At 37.3% G+C, this 21,785-nt stretch overlaps 1 protein-coding gene across 1 annotated transcript in view; it reads right to left on the reverse strand.

Annotated features, from left to right (window-relative positions):
* The window catches only part of KCNH5 (potassium voltage-gated channel subfamily H member 5), a 336,327-nt gene that overhangs the window by 80,221 nt on the left and 234,321 nt on the right, over window positions 1-21,785 (reverse strand). Inside the window, exon 9 of the mRNA XM_003408696.4 lies at window positions 7,377-7,629. Within this exon, the coding sequence (XP_003408744.1) occupies window positions 7,377-7,629 (253 nt within the window). The remainder of the gene's footprint in view (window positions 1-7,376; window positions 7,630-21,785) is intronic.

The raw sequence follows: 21,785 nt of genomic DNA on the forward strand, positions 1-21,785 counted from the left end.
ATAGGGTCACTATGAGTGGGAATCTATGCAATGGCAATGAGTTTGGTTTTTGGTTTATCACAGATGACAGAGCAACAAAAATGAGCAGGACATCTCAAGTACTCACAGCATAAATGGAAGGATAAACAGGGAAAGAAAAAAATAGGAGGTACTAAGAACCTTGTATAGGCACGCACGATGGAAGCCCAGAAAAGGGGCACCTAACGCAGAGTAGGTCAATAAGAAAAGCAATAAAAGAGAACGAGGAAGCAAGATAAAAGACAATCAAAAAGGAGAGAAAAGGCATTCTAGACAAAGTAACAGTATATGCTATCTTTAAGGTTTTAATCATCAAAGGTGTCACTTTGATGACTCAGGTATGCTTGACCCAAGCCATAGTCTTTCCAATTACCTCATGTGCATGCAACAGCTGGACAATAAAAGCAGAATACAGAAGAAGAATGGATGCATTTGAATTGTGATGTTGGAGAAGAATATTGAATATACCATGAACTTCCAGAAGAACCAACAAATCGGTCTTAAAAGAAATAAAAGCTGGAAGACTCATTAGTAGCAAGGATGGTGAAACTTCATCTTGCTTATTTGAGACACGTCATCAGCAAAGACCAATTGCTAGAAAAGGACATCATGTCTAGTAAAGTAGAGGGTCAGTGAAAACAAGAGAAAACCTTCAATGAGATGGACTGATGAAAAGCTACAATGGACTCACACATATCAAAGATCATTAAGATGGCACAAGACTGAGTAATGATTTGTTGTGTTATACATAAGGTTGCCATGAGTTAGAGCCGATTCAACAGCAACTAACAACGGCAACAGTATATGCAAAAACTTGACGGAAAGAGAACTTGGTGGTACTCAGGAAAATCCTTAGGATTTAATATAGCCCAAGTCAGGCTTGAAAGGAGGGCAGGTACCAGAACCTAAAGGCCATGCTGGGAGTTATGTTTTATCCTCAAAGTGCTGAAAAGTCATGGCAGGAATCCTAATGATGAGTTTATTAGGATTCTTAGTTTCTTACTGCTGCTATAATAGAAATACCACAAGTGGGTGACTTTAACAAACAGAAATTTGTGTTCTCACAGTTTAGGAGGTTAGGAGTCCAAATTCAGGGCACTGGCTCTAGGGGAAGGCTCCCTTACTGTTGGCTCTGGAGAAAAATCTTTGCCTCAGCTTCTCTAGCCAGCATCACTTGGCTTTTCTGGGTCTGCCTCTGTCCTTTTCAGATAGTGCCTATCTTCCCCCCCGTGTCTGCCTTCTTCTGTACCTAATCTGCTCATTTATATCTCAGAAGTGATTGGTTTAAGACACACTCTTATACTGAGATGGCCTCATTGACATAACAAAGAAAATTCTATTCCTAAATGGGGATATGTCCACAGATATAGGGGTTAGGTTTATAACACATATTTTTGGGAAACATTATTCAATCCATAATAGCTATATTTTAGAAATATTCCTCTGATGGTAATGTAACATAGAATTGGAGGTTGAAGGTGATAACAGATTGGGGGCAGTTAGGCCTTTTAGATGGCAGCCAGTCAGGGCCAAAATTTTAAGAGCACTAATCATGAGATGGGAGATAAAGAATAGAATGAAGAGCTATCAAGTCTCAGCTGCTAAGGAGAGGTTGGTGATTTGAACCCACCCAGTGGTTCTGTGGGAGAAAGACCTAGCAATCTGCTCCCACAAAGATTACCAACCAAAACCAAACCCCTTGCCATCGAGTTGATTCCGACTGATAGCGACTCTATAAGACAAAGTAGAACTGCCCCATGGGGTTTCCAAGGAGTGGCTGGTAGATTCAAACTGCAAGAGCAATTGGGCTCTTAACCACTGCGCCACCAGGACTCCCCATAAAGATAACAACCTAGAAAATCCTATGGTGCAGTTCTACTATGTTACACGGGGTTGCTTTAAGTTGAAATTGACTAATGACACCTAACAACAACCGTTATATAGTGGGGAGGGGGTCTGAGGTTGAATTTAAGCTAACTTACATGCTTGTAAAGACTCATATATTACAAAAAACCTACAGGCTGAGGAAATCTAGAAGTGTATAATTTGACCTATAGACAAATGATTATAATCACTGCTTGGAAAGTTTAAAACAAGACAAACATCAATTAAAAAAGAAAAACAATAAACAACTGGCTTACCAGTCCAAATTAACTACTAAGTTCAGCATTGTAATATGTAAAGCAAACCTACATGTTTCATAAGTTAGCATCTGAAAACAGAAACATGGACACAAAAGAAAAATAATCATGTGGAGCTTGGGAAAAGCCCTTTTAAGGATTTAAAGTGTGAAGCACTTGACTTGTAATAGCAAGTATACAGGAAGAAATCTTAATCACAGCCTAAAAGTCACATTTTCACAGATTCTCAAAATAGCAAAATATTATTCATTCCTATCTCAGATATTTTTCTTTTTGGAATAAGAAAGGGATTTTGAATTTTGAGAATCATAATTTATAAGCTTTCTCTGAAAATATACAAATATTAATGAGATAGATTCTAAATAAATGATTCTAATTAAAATGAAATCTTAACCCAAGTACTAAAAATTATCTTTCTTATATAATTTCATTTAATTGACTTTCCTTTCCTCTTTTATATCCCTCTGCCAATTCCATAACAATCTGTAAACCTTCCTTCCAAATCCTTCACTCACAAATATAAAAATTTGGGAGGGTGGGGGGATATGAAGTAAAATTTTAATGACTTACAAAGAGATGGTCCTAGATTAATAACTCCTACCCTGTGATTCTAAAAATCAATAAACACAGAAGAGAAAAGACAAAATGTAAATGCAGCTAAACATATGTTTTAGGAGCCAGATCTACTGTCAGGAAGAAAGACCATTTTATATTCTCTAAACGGTACGATACTGCCAGAAATTCAAGCATAATTCAGAAGAAGATGTACAATGAAAGATATCATTGCTGATGTCAGACGGATCCTGGCTGAAAGCACAGAATACCAGAAAGATGTTTACCGGTGTTTTATTGACCATGCAAAGGCATTCAGTTGTGTAGATCATAACAAATTATGGATAACGTTTCGAAGAATGGGAATTTCAGAACAATTGTGGTCGTGTGGAATCAGTACCTCGACCAAGAGGCACTTGTTTGAATAAAATGAGAGGATACTGCATGGTTTAAAACCAGGAAAGGTGTGTGCCAGAGTTGAATCCCTTCACTATACTTATTCAATGCATGCTGGGCAAATAATCTGAGAAGCTGGACTATATGAAGAACTGGAGGGCTGGAAAAGAACATCAGGACTGAAGGAAGACTCATTAACAACCTGCAATGTACAGATGATACAATCTTGTTTGCTCAAAATGAAGAGGACTTGAAGCACTTACTAATGAAGATCAAAGACTATAGTCTCAGTACAAATTATACCTCAATATAAAGACAACAAAAATCCTCACAACTGGACCAATAAGCAACATCACAATAAGTGGAGAAAATACTGAAATTGTCAAGAATTTCATTTTACTTGGATCCACAATCAATGCCCATGGAAGTAGCAGTCAAGAAATCAAACGACATATTGCATTGGGTAAATCTACTGCAAAAGACCTTTAAAGTGTGAAAAAGCAAAGATGTCACTTTGAAGACCAAGGTGCACCTGACCCAAGCCATGGTATTTTCAGTCACCTCATATGCATGTGAAAGTTGGACAATGATTAAGGACGACCAAAGAAGAATAGGTGTATTTGAATTGGTGTTGGTGAAGAGTATTGAAGATACCCCAGAATTCCAGAAGAATGAACTAATCTGTCTCGGAAGAAGTACAGCCAGAATACTCCTTAGAAGCGAGGATGGCGAAACCTCATCTCACGTACTCTGGACATGTTATCAGGAGGGACCAGTCCCTGCAGAAGGAGATCATGCTTGGTAACGTAGAGGGTCGGTGAAAAAGAGGAAGGCCCTCAATAAGATGGATTGACACAGTGGCTACAACAATAGGCTCAAACATAGCAACGATTGTAAGAATGAAGCAGGACCTGGTAGTGTTTCGTTCTGTTGTACATAGGGTCACTATGAGTTGGAATTGATTTGCGGGCACCTAACAACAATTTTTTAGTTAACAACAATAACAACAAAAAGAACAATATAATTGCCAAGGCATTTAGAAGTAAGTTAGCTATTTCAGCCATTCCAACAAATCTGTTCACATTAAGTAATTATAGGGTAGGAGCTAAATAGTAAGAAGACATTAAAGAATAGAAAATATTATGTATGCATCATGAACTTAATTTGGAATTCTTTGTGTTTCATAAAAAGTGGGAAGGTCAAAAATGGTGGAGGTATAAGAACTGAAAGAATTTCAAATTGGAAGAAGACATGAACTGCAATTATATTCATATGCCCTATTTAGGAAAACATCTTGAAGCCATCTTTCGATGTTAAAAAGGGGTTTTTGTTGTCTACATTTTTTTTTATCTTTCCATTAATTAGTTATGCTTCAGAAGTTATTCATTAAACTCCCTAGCACTTCTGACACACAAAGAATTACGTACCTACCAAGAGACTGTTCAGAGGCAAAGATCCAAAGGAATGAAACTGCACCTATTTTTGGATTTAGAGATTTTAATTAATTTTAAAATGACCTCCCTTCTCTACCTTCCAACTGGCAAATGAATCCGTGCACAGGCTAACAAGGCCTGCTTATTTCTCCTGTAAGATCATCTTGGATAAATCCCCATTTTCCCAAGGTGTCCTCAGATATGAGGACTGAAGGGATGCCGTTCTATCCAACCCTTGCAAGGCTCAAGCCAAAAATCATTAAACATGAAAAGGACACATTTCAATGTTAAAAGCCACAATTCACAACATAGGTATAACAGTTATGAATATCTCTGCACCAAATAACACAACAACTTTGATAAAGCACAAACTACAGAAGATGTAATAAAACACATCAATAATAAAAATACTTAACACGCCACCATCAGTACACGACAGGCCAAGTAGACAAAGAAAAAAAAGTAAGGATATAGAAGACCTAATTAACTTACTCAATAAAGTAGAAATTAAGGAAATATATCAAGCTTTGCACCCTGATAATTTTTGCAGTTTTTTTAAGTTTGTAATGATTTCAAAAATTATGTTACCACAAATGAGAAAAGTAGGGAAAAAAAAAAAAGCACAAGAAAAGAAGACTAGGTCTGATGCTGGTAAGTCACTATTTTCCTCCCCCTTTTTTCCTAAAATAATGTCAAGGCATCCTAGGTGTTAAACAAAGCCCCTAATCTGGTTTCTGGTTAAATTAATCTTTGGTAGAGGCCCTTGGAAATGGGGAAAAACAGGCTGCCAGAGAGATGTCTATCTAATTTTACTTATTAAGCAGAGAGATTAAAAGCTTCTGAATCCCAAGATTTTTTGAGGAGAGCAAACTAAAAGCACACACTCAAAGAAATAAAATGTGACAGATATATGATGAAACGGGTCCAATACCGGGGGGGGGGGGCGGCTGTGTTCATTTTTACTGTGTCATTGTGCAAAACCAGCTACCATTTTATTTTAAAATGAAAAGAAAATGCATTTTGTCTGTCTCATGGAGCAAGTGATTTCAGCTTAGCCGACCCAGCCCAGAGGCAATGAACTCAAGGCTTTCTCCAACCTTCTTTTAGAAAAGGAGTTACCAAGGTGAAGCTGTAATGAAGAAAATGGAGCAAAGCAAACGACAGTGAGTCAACAGCTGAGGAAATTTATCATGATGGTACTCACTTTACTGTAATATATGTGATGTCTGTTCTCCCACCCACCATTGACACAAACATGCAGGAAAAGAAAAATATACCTCTTCAGGGCTTGTGTTTTAGCCTCTTCTTTAAGCAAATAGGAATGGTTGTAGTGTGTATATACTCTATTTAATCACAAGGGGTTGTTCTAGTGAAATGTATACTTTTTATAAAGGATTTCTATACAACCCCTTTATGCTTCAGTAAATAAATCAGACAAGCACTAAGAAGCATTAAGCATATCCAGAGTGCTGACTCGAAAGTGCTGTGTGGCTTTTCTTGCAATAAAACAAAAATCAAAATAGTTCCTAGAAGAAACTTAACCATAACCATAATATTATTTCTAAACAGTTAAACAAAGTTTCACAAACAATGTCATTCAGCCATTTGCAACCCTGAACCAATTTCTATAATTCTTACAAGTTTTACAGACACTGTTTTCCTATGAAGGGTCATGTCTTCTCCATTCTGTCTTTTTCAAATAATTGAAAATTGAAATCATTTTTGTGCTGGATTTTGCTTTTGCTGGTTCTAAAATACATCAGTCAATCTTTTACTTACGAGAATGAGTGGCATTCAAGCTACGGTACGTTGACCTCGGTAGCTAAGAATCCAATAGTTTAAAAATCGAGTTCACTTTTCATGAGACACAAGCCATAAAAAATGTGATCAAAATGGAGTTGCACTTCTAACTGATTTTACTTGAGAAAAAAACAAGGAATGATTCTCCTCTGACCTCATTATTGCTTCCTTTTTATATCTATGTGGGTGTCATGAACCTGCTTATAGACATTTGAGCAGAAAATGATCTAAAAGGTCATTTAGCAATTTTTTTTCACCAAAAATTATATCTTACACTGTCCCCAAACATGTAAAATGTTGTATTTTGTCACTTACATGCACTGTCACTGTCTTTCCTTTTGTTAGAACACCTATCTACAGATATTCAAAATACATGGATTTTGGAATGAATTTATTATTAGCCAAATACTTTTCCTGGCTTATGAATACAGATGGGTAGAACCAGATTTAAAAACATAAGGTTCATTTACTTGCATGGTGATCATTCCAGTATAATAAGTCAGGCTCATTTACCTCTTCATTACTTTGAGCTTACTACGTAGGTCCACTATGAGGAGGCAGTAAGATGACCTATACTCAAGACCTAATTCATTTACTGACTAGCTGGGAAAGTCACTAAACTTCTCTGGGCCTCACTTTGCTAACCTCCAAAGGAAAGGGTTGAATTAGGTTCTATTGCCCCTCTGAGACTAACACTCCATATCGGTAATCTGACAATCACTCCACAAACTTTTTTCACACTTACCAACATGGAGGTACAAGGCACCTTAGGTCATGATCAGCTCTAGTCTAAAAGATACTCTCTACCGTTTCCAAAAACATTTTAATTAAACCTTCATGCAGCCCATTGGGCTGTGACCGGTACTAATGTTCTTTGCTGAAACAGCATTACTAGTTTTCATTAAGATTCATCATCTCATTAGTGACCCACTTTTTAAAGCCACCAGACAAAGGAAATTTCTCATAAGAAACCTGAGAAGCAAAAATCTCTAAAACTGTTACACGTTTGCTACTACATTAGGAAAGTTCACAGTACCTAAAATAGCCACCACCTCATCATCCTGGATGACTTCCAAGGATCCCGACACCACAAAGCAGAGGGCATCCACACTTTCTCCAGCATGGTAAATGAGGTCCCCAGGAGCACAGTGAATGGTCTGGAATTCTACTGCCAAGGCGCGCAGACACCCATCGCTGGCCAATCGAAAAGCAGGATGTTCATTAAAAACTTTCCGGTTTAGATGAACACAGATATCAGCTCTCATGTCCTTGGGACAAATGGAGAGGACCTAAAGAAAGTGAGAAATGAATAAGTGAGAAAGAAAGAGAAAGGGGCTATTTCAGAAAGTGCCATCCAACAAATATTTCTTGACTGTGACTATGTCTGCTACACACTGTACTAGATACGAGAAGGCAAAGTTAACAAGACGCAGCTCTGTTCTCAAGGTTCTAACGATCTAGTGAGAAGGGCTGATGAGCATATGGACAATACAGCACTGCATCATAAATGCTTGTAGACTAGTCTGGCTCTCCTCCTATTGGAAGAGCACAGTCTTGAGGTGGTCAGAAAAAGAGTTCCAGAAAAAAGTTAGTATTTCATCAAAGAGCCAACCAAAATGTGGAATTAACATTCATTTTGTTTTAGGTGGTGTTACAGAAATTTTTCTTCACTAAATCAAAATTCAGGATTATGGACTTGACTCCACATTGGAGGCGGATTCCTATGAACCAGTTATGAGAAAACAAAATCAACATAAGTACCCATCTAACTTGACATGCTGGCACTGGCTAATAAAACTCTACTCTATGCTCTTTTCATTCTGAAATTTTTCTTTTTATAAGTGAATTCATGTCCAGAGAGTGAAAAGGGTATTCACCAGCCTCATGTAGCACTTAGGCAGCTGAAAATGTCTGCAAGATAGGCATACCATTTTGCACTGCAGCCCTTGCTCATTCTGATCTTTGACTCCTAAAAACCACTTTGACTCCTAAAAGCCATGGCAGAATTCAAGGCCTAGACATCCTTTAGAAGAAGGAGCAAATGGTAGAAAGATGTTAAGAGACCTATGGGTAGTGAATTTTTATTGCCTGAAGCTTTCAGAAAGGGCAATTAAAGACCATATTAAAATGGACAGTATCATCACATTTAATCAAAGCATCATTGAGGTGGATGGGATTACAGAAATTAGTACCACCCACTTCAAAGACTCATGCACGAAATCACTTAGAATCCTCCCCCGCCTCTTTTAGTAAACTATTCCTTATAATCAAAAATGTTTTTCTTTGATAGGACTTCAAGCCCTCAAGCTGAAGTCCAAGTTGATTTTCCCCCCATTAAGTTATACTGCATACTGTTTTAATATAAATTTTTTTTTCCCTATGATAATCACATACCAAGCTTTTGAAAATTACCTAAGGCTTAAAATATTCCCTGACTATTCCTCTTATTGGGGCTCACTATTGATGAAACTCTGGTTGCCTCTCTGTGGAGGAGATGAGCTCACCATAAATGTAAAGATCATTAATTAAATTACGCTTTCATATCCCTTCCCTTAACCTTTCCTAATATTGGACACATTATGTCACATCAATCATCTCTTTGGGCTTGTTTTTCATATTCCCTCTTTCTGAAAAGTCTCATTTTTTTGAGGAAGGGAGTGCCTAACAGTCTTAAAAGCAATTGGCACTTTGTGTTCACATCAGTTTTTTTCTATAATCCTGTAGCGTTTCCTTTAATATATTTATGTTAGTGACTTCTGGCAATCTTAGTAATTTAACAGGCACTTACTGAGCTCCTACTATGGGTCATGTCACCGTGTTAAATCCCTGGAACTACAAGAATAAACACGACACTGCCTTTGCCTTGAAGGAGTTCTCCATTAAGTAGGGGGAGGTAGGTGGGTAAAAATAATTATAATACAATGAGAAAGTGCCACAATAGGGGGATGGCCAGGGTGACATGGGAGCTCATGCTGCCTGTTGTTGTTGTTAAGTGCCATCAGGTCGGTTCCGACTCACAGTAACCCTAAAGGACAGAGTAGACCTGACCCACAGGGTTCCAAGGAGTGGCTAGTGGATTTGTACTGCTGATCTTTTGGTTAGCAGCCGAGCTCTTAACCACTGTGCGACCAGGGCTGCTAGGGGGGTTACTTCTTATGACCTTGGTATAGCATAATAACTACAAGGATGGGCTCAAGCATACCAACAATTGTGAAGACAGCACAAAACTGGGCACCACTTCATTCTGTTATACAAGAGATCGCCATGAGTTGGAGCTGGCTCCACAGCAACTAGCAATAACAAACCTCATCTGTGAAATGGGAATAAAAATAGTGCTTATTTCATAAGCTTATTGTAGGAATTAAGTGAGGGAGTGGCAATTTGTCCCAGTTTGGCTTGGCACATAGCAAAGGCTTAAGAAATAAGAATTTGTATTATCCCTATTGATATCTTTGAATTATGATGTTGGTGAAGAATATTGAATATACCATGGACTGCCAGAAGAAATAACAAGTCTGTCTTGGAAGAAGTACAACTAGGGTGATCCTTGGAGGTAAGGATGGTGAGACTTCATCTCATGTTCTTTGAACATGTTATCAGGAGGGACCAGTCCCTGGAGGACATCATGCTTGGTAAGGTAGAGGGTCACCAAAAAAGATGAAGACCCTCAACCAAATGGATTGACACAGTGGCTACAACAATGGACTCAAACAGCAACAATTGGGAGGATGGTGCAGGACTGGGCAGTAGTTTTATTCTGTTGTACATAGGGTTGCTATGAGTCGGAACGGACTCGACAGCACCTAACAACAGCAACTGTTATCCCTATTGAACATGACCATCCCTACAGTTTATTGTTGGTCTAACTCTCTACAAAAGTAATTTACGTTTTTCACTTCCTACTTCTCTTTGAATTCTGTATTTTGTCTGTTTGATGAGGCATCAGACAGAATGAAAAAAGTATTTCAGAATATTCCACTCATTAGCTAAGGTTAATATTTTTCCAAGTTGAAAATGAAATTAGCACTACAAAAGCAAAATAATAATAATTTAAAAATACACACACACAAACATTACATTGAATAATTTAATAGAAAAATGGATAGTTCTACTCCCATCCACTTACATTGCAGGGTTTTTGAATAATTTCAGAGTCATTTTGGTAACTGTCATTTTATTTTAATTATTTCCTTTAGGATTCATGCTGCAAATGAAATCTTCTAATATCTGCAATATTCTAGTTTAATGGCATATCAAAAGAGGATTTTATTACATTTTTAAGTGTATATTTCCCGTTTTGCTTTATTTCACGTATGACACCAACTCATTTATTATTTTGATTGATGGTATATACTAATATCCACATGTCACAAAGTGACTGGCATATCCCTTCATTTCCTTCTCTGCCTATATCTCTGACTCATCTGTCAAAACACAGGCCATTCCCTCTCTCAGTCATAAATACAATTTACACACAGCTCTATCACAGAAATTAGTAATGTATAACGACAACAAAAAACAAACCCATTGCCATCAAGTTGATTCCGACTGATAGCCACCCTATAGGACAGAGTAGAACTGCCCCATAAGGTGTCCAAGGATTGATAGGTCGTAGTCTCGAACTGCCGACCTGTTAGTTAGCAGCCAAGCTCTTAACCATTGTGCTACCAGGCCTCCTCAGGAATGTATAGCAGAAGAAAATGAGAGTAAAAGGGGTTGTGATCTGTATCTTTTTTAAAACAATAGCAGAAATTAGTAACATAGAATTATAAACTTGAAAGGATCTTTAAGATTATTTAGCCCAGAGATTTCAAACTTTTATTTTCAGTAGCAATATCCTTTTTTTTTTTAATGAAATCTTACCTGCAGCCCTATGTATAAAATACATACAAGCAGAATTATTTTGGGTGAAGCTATGGTGGGGAGACAGACTCCCAGGCAAGGAGGCAGGGCCCAGTCAGTCATTCATTCAACTCATATTTATCAAGTGCTAGTTATGTGCTAATTATGCTCCCCGCACCGTGTTGGTCCTTCAGATCCATAAACAAAAACTCTCATGGTACTTGCCTCCCTAGAGTTTCCAACCAGGCAGTTTGAAAAATCACTGTGCCTAGCCCAATGCCTTATTTTACAGATAAGAGAATGTATTCCAAAGAGTTATTTGATTTGCTTAAGGCCTGTCTTAGTCATCTAGTGCTTCTATAACAGAAATGCCACAAGTGGGTGGCTTTAACAAAGAGAAGTTTATTCTCTCACAGTCAAGTAGTCGAAAAGTCCAAATTCAGGGCATCAGCTCCAGGGGAAGGCCTCTCTCTTTGTCAGTTCTGGGGTCTTTGTCATCAGTCTTCTCTTGGTCTGGGAGCATCTCAGTGTGGGAACCTCAGGTCCAAAGGATGCACTTTTCTCCTGGTGCTGCTTTCTTGGTGGTATGAGGTCCCCCTGTCTCTCTGCTTGCTTCTCTCTTTTATATCTCAAAAGAGATTGGCTTAAGACACTATCTAATCTTATAGACCTCATCAGTATAATTGTCATTAATCCATCTATTACATCATAGTGATAAGATTTACAACATATAAGGAAATCACATTAGAAGATAAAATGGTAGACAATCATACAAGGAATTCATGACCTGGTCAAGCTGACAGATATTTTGGGCGGACACAATTCAGTCCACGACATTCCACCCTTTGGCCCCCCAAAATTCATGTCCTTGCCACATGTAAAACATATTCACTCCAACAAATCATACCATTAAATCATAGCAAGTCTTAATTCAATTCCAAGTCCAAAATCCAAAAACTCCTCTTCATCTGTGAAATCCAGAATACAAGTTATCTGCTTCTAAAGTACAATGGCAGAACAAGCACGAGCTAGACATTTCCATTACAAATGGGAGAAATTGGAGAGAAAAAAGGCATAAGAGGCACCAAGCAAGTTAGCAGAACACATTACATTAATCCTCAAAGCTGTTAAAATAATCCTCTGTTCTCTGAGACAATTTACACAATGGTCATGCCCTCCAGACTCTAGGTATTGGCCACACTCTCTAGATTCTGAGTGGAGGCCCCTTGGCTGCTCTGAGCTTCAGCTCCACCTTCCAGGCCCACTAGGGAAACAACTCTGTTCCCTCAGCTTTAGGTGCATCATTTGCCTAATCTATCCGAGTGGCAACTTCACCCTTTGAAACCCCAGAGATCACAGCCATACCTTTTGAAACTGAGGCAGCTCGACTTCTTGTGTTTCTTGTCTCTTCAGCTTCTTGGGCTGTTGGCTCCTGGGCATCTGCCTTGATGGGGCAAGTGTTCCAAATCTCTGTAGCTCCACTGATGTGTCTGGAGGCACCCCACTCTGCCAGGAAGCCTCCTGTGCCAAGCACTCAGCTCTATCGCTCCGTGGGTCGTCTCAAACTGGTCTCCTAGTTCTGCTTCTGCCAGCTCTCTGCTGTTGCCACATCTCTGCCACTGCCGGTTCTCTGCTGCACTGGTCCTCTGTCGCTGTCACTCCTCTATCCATTCACAGTTTCAAAACTGCTTCCACATTTTAGGTATCTCTTAGAGCAGCACCCCACTCCTGATACCAAATTCTGTCTTAGTCATCTAGTACTGCTATAACAGAAATACCACAAGTGGACGGCTTCAGCAAAGAGAGGTTTATTCTCTCACAGTCGAATAGGCTACAAGTCCAATTTCAGGGCATCAGCTCTAGGGGAAGACTTTCACTGTCGGTTCTGGAGGAAGGTCCTTGTCATCAGTCTTCTCTTGGTCTGGGAGGATCTCAGCACAGGAACCTCAGGTCCAAATGATGTGCTCTGCTCCCGGTGCTGATTTCTTTGTGGTATGAGGTCCCCTAACTCTGCTTGCTTCTCTCTTTTATATCTCAAAAGAGATTGGCTTAAGACACTACCTAATCTTGTAGACCTCAATATAATTGCCACTAACCCATCTTACTACATCATAGTGGTAGGATTTACAACACATAAGGAAATCACATCAGAAGATAAAATGGTAGACGAGCATACAATCATACAAGGGAATCATGACCTAGTCAAGTTGACAGATATTTTGGAGGGACACAATTCAATCTATGACAAGGCCTATCAACAAATTACTGAAAAATGCTCCCATCGGAGCCCAGGACTCTTGAGTTTCAGCTATTAAGCCATGCTCCTGAGTGAAGCTAAAGCAAATAAAAGATAACTCTTGGAAACTTCAGATGCTTCTGGCTCTTTATGTACTGCAAAGATACAGATGCTAATTTCTGAAAATCTATTTAAGTTCCAATTAATCAAATCAATAGTTTATTTTATTAGGAAACCACTAAAGCCTGACCCCTGGACCACAAACAGCCTAGGCTATATTGCAAATTTCTTTCCATCCTAAACAATTTAATTTCAGCTCCAATAAATATACTGTATGCATGAGTTTGTTGGTAAAGACACTAGGATGCATTCGCAGTTATTTGTTTATCCCACTACTATGTGCCATGGGGAACACATTTTCTTTGAAATACACATTTTATTGTATGTGTTAAAAGGAACTGAGTTAGAGATTGGTAAAGTGAGCATTCAATAAATGTTATTTTCCTTCTGGGTCCCTTCCCCATCACTTTCATCCACTATGGTATGAGTAATATGGGTAGTGCAAATGGTTAAGTGCTCAACTACTGGCTGAAAGGTTTGCAGTTTCAACCTACTTAGAGGCACCTTTAAAGACAGTCCTAGCAATCTGCTTCAGAATGGCCACAGCCTTCAAAACCCTGTGGAACAGTTCTACTCTGTACTTATGGGGTCACCAAGTGTCGGAATTGACTCAAAGACAACTAGCAACAATGTCACAAAGGCTTAGAATAAAGTGAATTTAAATACAAAAATTAACACAGAAACCAAGGACCTAAACCAAGGAAATGGTTGCCTAGAGATAGCCAGAAGAAGAAGGTTTTATCCTCTTTCTTATGCATCCTTTGTACATATTTAAAAATGCATTTTAATATTCATTGTACAGAATCTTGGAAATATAAAATGAATAAGGAAAACAATAAAAATTATCCATATAAATTTTTATACATGTATATACCATGTTCATAAAACCTGGATATCTAAACTTTTGTTCTCAGCTCTCAAATTATAATCATATCCTATGTTGTGAAATAATGATTTCAGAAACAATTTCAATCATTGCATACTAGACCATCATATAGCTATAACTCAATTAATTTAACCATTACATTATCTTTGGATATTGAGATTTCCAGTTTTCTCTTTCATAATATCAAATTACAACAAATACTCTTGCACCTATATTAGATTGCCTAAAGTCAGGTTTTTAGAAAGGGTTAAATTAAAAAAAAAATTTTTTTTATTGTTTTTTACAAATTGCTTCCCAGAAAGGGTGTATCAATTTACGCTCTAAACAGCTGCATATGACAGTATCTTCTTACACTTCCTTAATACCTGTCTCTTAAATCTTTCATATGTGCTTGAAGAGAAAAGGTAGTTTCACCTGAAATGAAAGAGAGACCGAAAGCTGGAGAGCTTCACTCTTAATAAAGTTAGTCTGTTACTACTGCTACCTAAGCTTGGTGATCACAAACTGAACACTTTAATCAATCTATAACAAACTTCTAGTATGCAACTGAGGACAACGGAAATAATTCTACCTGAAGGTAGTGAGCTAAACAAGGCTATCTCTTGAGGTCTTTACTGCTCAAAAATCAATGATTTTATCGATTAAATCCTCTATCCAGTTGATTCCAATTCATAGGGACTCTATAGGACAGAGTAGAACTGCCCCATATGGTTTCCAAGGTACAGCTGGTACATTCGAACTGTTGACCTTTTGGTTAGCAGTCAAACTCTTAACCACTGTGCCACCAGGGCTCCATCAGGAGTAATGCAGTGTCAGCTAATTAATTGTAAGTGAAGAAGATCCTCCTATTTTGTTTCTTGGGATAAAGGAATAAAAGCATTAATAACATTTTGGTAGGCATTGAAGCTACCTCTCACATTCTTCAAAATTCCTGCTTCTTTTGATGCAATTAAATTATGCGCTGCTAATCAATCTCTCCTTGGGAATCCAATTGCATTGGTATTAAGCTAGTGAAAATCAGTGGAAAGAATCAGGCAAGTGACATTTGCACAGGGAACATTTTTACAATCCTTCTTGGGGATGAGCAGCTCTAAGATGGCCAACATGCTGTAGAGTGAAATAAAATTCTGTACAGGAACTCAATTCTCATTCTTTTGATGGGAAGATGAGAAGGTTTACCATTATCTAAAAAAGTGTAACCACATAGCCATGTGGACCAAGAGAGAGTTCCTGTCTGGATGTCATTCCTCTAAGGGTATCAAAATCTCCAGAGTTGTCAAGGTCTCCAAGGAATTATCTCAGGAACAAAGTGATAAAAGAAAACCAAAGCAAATTAACTTCTATTATTTAAAAGTAAAAGGTTATATTTAACAACAGAAGTCTACTATAACCAGTGAGAGATTGTAGGTAAAAATTCATGGGCTTCACTTTAGAGATAAATTTCCTGTAACTAAACTTTATATACAAGAATGTGACTTAAAGGTTTTTGTTTAAAAATGAGAGAAGAACCAATTCTGATCAGGTTTTCCACAACCTTGGTTTTGCAGTAAAAATGAATAGTGAAAATAAACAAAGAGCAACTGTTAACATTTTTAACATGTTGAAGCTGCCATTGTTTTGGGTCAATAACTTTCCAAAGTTAGGGATCTGATGAAATTTAGAGTTTGTGGTATTGTGCTCTGCTCTTAATTTCATTTACGTGCAGACATTTGACTAAGAACACCTTTCTACACATATGAAAATATCTTCTAAAATTAGAAATACATTTTTAAATATATTTGCCTAATTACCCTGAAGAGTGGAAACAACTCATAGAGTTATACTGCAATGCACTGAGGTTTGACAAAGGTATTGGAGAAGCTGGGTCTAATTAGAAATCAAATAGCACAGTAAGAGGTAAAACAACTGATCAAGTTATTTTTTGAGTCCTCGCTGGGCTAAGTATTGGACCACAAAACAATTTTCTCACCTAAAAGTGATTTATTTCTTCCTTAAAAAGTATTCAAGAATATAAGCAGTTTCCAACCCCAAAATAATAATTGTTAAGTATTATACTATGGCTCTATAATTGTATTTTCACAGTCATTAAAAACAGTGCTGTAAAACAGTATGTAATGAAAAAAGGAAAATATTAAAATGTGTTATTAAGGAAATAAAGCAGATCTGAAATGGTTGTATGCTTCATGGTTTTAAGACAGCAGAATAAGCAGTGGTTCCTTCTTGGAGAACCCGTTGCTTCACGGTAATCAATATCTTTTGCAGAGTTTTAAAGAAAATTGCAAGTGCTTTTTCTATTTTTTCATTTCATTTTTTACTTTGTTTTTGAACTTTCTAGCCATATATTTTTTTGTACTTTATTTTTTTTACAAAATTAACAGATATCTATGCATGCGTATTTAAGGATTTATTGTATTTTCTAATATCATACCAAATTTTGTTAAATAATAGACTATGTTTACCTTTGGACATAGCAAATCAACTGAATATTCCTGTCTACAAGATTTGTTTATATAAACTGTCCTTGCTATTAAGTGATAAACAAGAAAATAATTTTTGAAGACTGCGATCATGATAGGACCCCTGGTACTGCAGTGGTTAAAGCTCTCAGCTGTTCATCCAAAAGATGTGGAGAAAGATGTGGCAGTCTGCTTCTGTAAAGACTACAAACTTGGAAACCCTACGGGGCATTTCTACTCTATCCTACAGGGTTGCTATGAGTCAGAATTGGCAGTGGGTTTGGTTTTGTTTTTTGGTGATCATGATGATAAGGAAAGTTCCTTTTAACATAAATGTCAGTGAATAACATAGCAAAGGAGAAAAAAAAAAAAAAACTCCAGATAATTAAAGAAATTTTAAAGCAACATTCTTCCTACTGGCCATGATCTTTTTAAAGTTACCTATGACAAATGATGAACAAACAAATCTTTCTTGGAATACGTACAGCCAAAATGCTTCTGAGAAGCAAGGATAGTGAGACTTTGGACATGTTATCAGGAGAGACCAGTCCCTGGAAAAGGACATCATGCTTGATAGAGTAGAGGATCATCAAAAAAGAGCACAACCCTCAGCAAGATGGACTGACACAGTAGATGCAACAATGAGCTCAAGCATAATGATTGAAAGGATGGCACAGGATCGAGCAGTGTTTCATTCTGTTGTACATATGGTAGCTTTGAGTCTGAACCGACTCAACGGCACCTAACAACAATGATGTCCCAACTTCTTTAAATGCATGAATTCTTCTCATAACCTGTGGGTAGGAATGAACTGGTACCACTGCTTTGGAACATCGCTTGGCTCTACTGACAGAAATTGAACATATGCAAACCCTCCCATAAAATGCTATTGCTGTCGATTCCAATGCATAATGACCCTCTAAGTCAAAGTAGAACTGCCCCACAGGTTTTCCAAGGCTGTTATCTCTACAGAAGCAAACTGCCATATCTTTCTCCCATGGAATAGCTAGGGGGTTCAAACTGTCCGCCTTTCAGTTAGCAGCTGAGCATTGAACCACTAAACACTGAACCACTCAATAATTTTGCTTCTAAGTATCTGTCCAACAGAAACGTCTATGTACATGCACCAAAATGGAAGACCAAGAGTATTCACGGCAACACTTCTTAAAATAGCCCCAAAATGAAAATTACCCAAAAATTGATCAACATTATAAAAGAGAAATATATTGTGGTATAGTCATACAATATGTTATTCAGCATTGAGAATGAAAAGAAGTAACAGCTAGACATAACATGGGTGAATCTCAATGACATAATGTTGACTGAATAAAAACCTGATACAAAACTGTATATTCTACATAATTCCATTTACATAAAGTTCAAAAACTGGAAAAAACAATCTATGGTCCTGGATGTCAAGAAAGAGGAAATCTTGTGGGGCAGAATTAGATAATGTCTGGAGGGGACATGAGAGGAGTTTCTGGGGTTCTAGTAAGTGATTTCTTTGGGTACTGGCTACACAAGTATGTTTACTTTGAGAAAATGTTGTCAGGCAGTTCATTGATAATATAAATTGACCACTTCGTAAGTATGTATGTTATGTTTTAACTAAAAAGTTTACCTTAAAACCACATTACCTCATAACAGGTACTATCTATCATAAATAAATAAAACAGAAATTGGAGTTGCCAAATAAATGGTAACAGTTATTTCTAGAATAATTGGAGTTGAGAACTTTTGTCTAAACCTACTAGCCATCCAATAGAGAGAGAAAACTAAAATTCCTAAACACGTGTATCTCCAAATTATTTATGCAGTTTAAGATACATTGTTTATGAGACCACTACTATAAAAACTCATGAAAAGGTTTACACATAAAAAGAAACAATCTTTGTTGGTTATGGCTGGGGGGGTGGAGATGGAAAAACACTAAATAAACAATAGCTAAGTGGTAACTTTTGTGAAGGGTAAGACAATACACAATCCTGGGGAAGCCAGCACAACTTGTACAAGACAAGGTTGTGGAAGCTCCACAGACACATCCAAACTCCCTGAGGGACTGAATTACTGGGCTGAGAGCTGTGGGGAACATGGACTCGGGAAACATCTAGCTCAACTGGCATAACACAGTTTATAAAAAAAAAAAATGTCTACATTCTACTTTGGTAAGTAGTATCTGAGGTCTTAAAAGCCTTTGAGTGGCCTTGCAAGATACTCTTCTGGTCTCACCCCTTCAGGAGCAAGGGAGAATGAAGAAAATAAAAGACACAAGGAAAAGATTAGTCCAAAAGACTAATGGACCACAACTACAATCTCTTGCAGATTCCAATAAAACTAAACAGCTACCAACATTATAACCCATCAATTCTGCTTCTAGGTATACACGCTAGAGAGAAATGAGTGGGTATAGTCACCAAAAGACATATAAAACAATTTTATAACATCTTTGTTCATAATGGCCAAAACTTAGAACCAATCTTAATGTCTATGAGGCATAGGATGAATAAATAACCTTTGATATATTCATACAATGGAATATAACAAAGTAAAAAAAGGAGTAAAGAACTGCTATATATTACAACACGGATAAAATTTACAGACACAAAAACAAGTAAAAGAAACCAGTTATAAGAGAGTACACACTGTCTGGTTCTGCTTATAAGAAGTTCAGGATCAAAACAGTGGTTATAGAAAACAACCCAAATGTCCGTCAACTGATGAATAAATAAACTAAATGTAGCATATCCATACAATGGAATATTATTCAACCATAAAAAGCAATGTTATACTGTGTCATGATGGATGAACCTTAAAAATGAAGTGAATAAAGTCAGATACTAAAGGCCACATATTTTATAATTCCATTTATATAAAGTTTTCACAATAGGCAAATCCATATAGTCAGAAAGTAAGTTAGTAGTTGTCATGGACAACGGTAACAGAGAAGGGCTGCTAACAGGTATTGGGTTTCTCTTTGGGTTGATGAAAACGTTCTAGAATTTGATAGTAGTGATGATCGCCTATTCTTGTGACTATACTAAAAAACATTCAATCATACATTTTAAAATTATAAACTTCATGATAAATTAGTTATATCTCATTTTTTTTTAATGTGGTTATTTTGGGGGGAAGGAGAGTAACTGACAAAGAAGGATATAGGGAGCCTTTCAGGATCATAAAAGTGTTTTTCTTTTTTCATTTTTGATCTTAGTGGTAGTTAAGAAAGATATAATGTATAAATATTTATTGATCTGCATGCCTATGATTGGAGCCCTGGTAGTGCAGTGGTTAAGCATTCAGCTGCAATTCAAAAGGTCAGCTGTTCGAGTCCACTAGCCACTTCTTACTCTGTCCTATAGGGTCGCTATGAGTTGGATTCGACTCAACAGCAACAGGTTTGGTTTTGGTTTATGCCTATGACTAATTCATTTTATGTGTGTATATATATTTTCTATGATAAAATACCATATGGGAGTATCATTATTGTCACCATGCTCCAACCACTAAAAATATTGGCAGTAGACAAATTTGGCCAAAATTCAGCTGCACGTTCTATAGAACAGAACATCTCAGCAGCTGTGACTACCTAATTTCTTTCTGTAATTATATAGTACAGATATAGAGTGACTTCATATAGTAGTCACCATATGCCACTACTACATGTACAGGAGGCATAGTACAGGAGGTAGCATAAAGAGTAGCTCCAAATAGTTTCTGCATGCAGATGCTTGATCATCTCACCAGAGAGACAAGAGAAATTCATTAGTTAGTCAAAGTTACAGGAAAAGGCTAGTAGGTTGTTATAGGAAGGCAGTTTCAGGAGAAATAATAAGCAGCAGCTCAGAGAGGAATAAGCAAGGAATGTCTGAGGAGCAGTGAGCCGGTCTATAGAGGCCAAAGCAAAAAAAAAAATTTGGTCATTTTACAATAATTTATCAACTTTATGACTGTAAAACCTCTATTTTCACTTCATGTTGTGGTAATAGTTTTTCTTAAATAATTGGTATCATCAAAGTGAATTTTCATCAGTAAATGCAGTGTTTTCCATTTTAATAAGGTTTCTCTCAATGCCATTGATAAGAACTGAGAACAAGACAGTGAACAAATACTAGTTACTTGTTTCCTTAATAGTATACGTGTTCACATAATAACTAAAGTGGTAGAATTTTGTTAGGACAAAAAATAAGCGAACTTTTCTTATTTGCATGATTGTGTTCACCAGTACCCCCACATGTGTGTCAGTTTGTCGTACTGTGGTGACTTGCCTGTTGTCGTGATGCTTGAAGCTATTCCAACAGTATTTCCAGTACCAGGAGGGTCACCCATGGTGGACAGGTTTCAGCTGAGCTTCCAGACAAAGACAGGCCTGGAAGAAGGACCTGGCAATCTACTTCTGAAAAAATTAGCCAGTGATAACCTATGACTAACAGTGGCACATTATCTGATATAGTGCCAGAAGCCGAGCCCCTCAGGTTGGAAGGCATTCAAAAGGTGACTGGAGAAGAAGAGGTGCCTCCTCAAAGTAGAGTGGACCTTAATGACGTGAATGGAGTCAAGCTATTGGGACCTTCATTTGCTGATGGGTCATAACACAAAATGGGAAGTAACAGCTGCAAATATCCATTAAAAATCAAAATGTGGAATGTATGAAGTATGAATCTAGGAAAATTGGAAGTCAGCAAAAATGAGATGGAACACATACACATCAATATCCTAGGCATTAGTAAGCTGAAATGAACTGGTATTGGCTAATTCAAATCACACAATTATATGGTCTACTATGCCAAAGACAACAAGTTGAAGAGGAATGGCACTGCATTCATCATCAAAAAGAACATTTCAAGATCTATCCTGATGTACAATGCTGCCAGTGATAGGTTAATATCCACACTCCTACAAGGTTAA

The sequence above is a fragment of the Loxodonta africana genome, chromosome 10, assembly GCF_030014295.1.
Source record: "Loxodonta africana isolate mLoxAfr1 chromosome 10, mLoxAfr1.hap2, whole genome shotgun sequence".
In the NCBI taxonomy this organism is placed as follows: domain Eukaryota; kingdom Metazoa; phylum Chordata; class Mammalia; order Proboscidea; family Elephantidae; genus Loxodonta; species Loxodonta africana.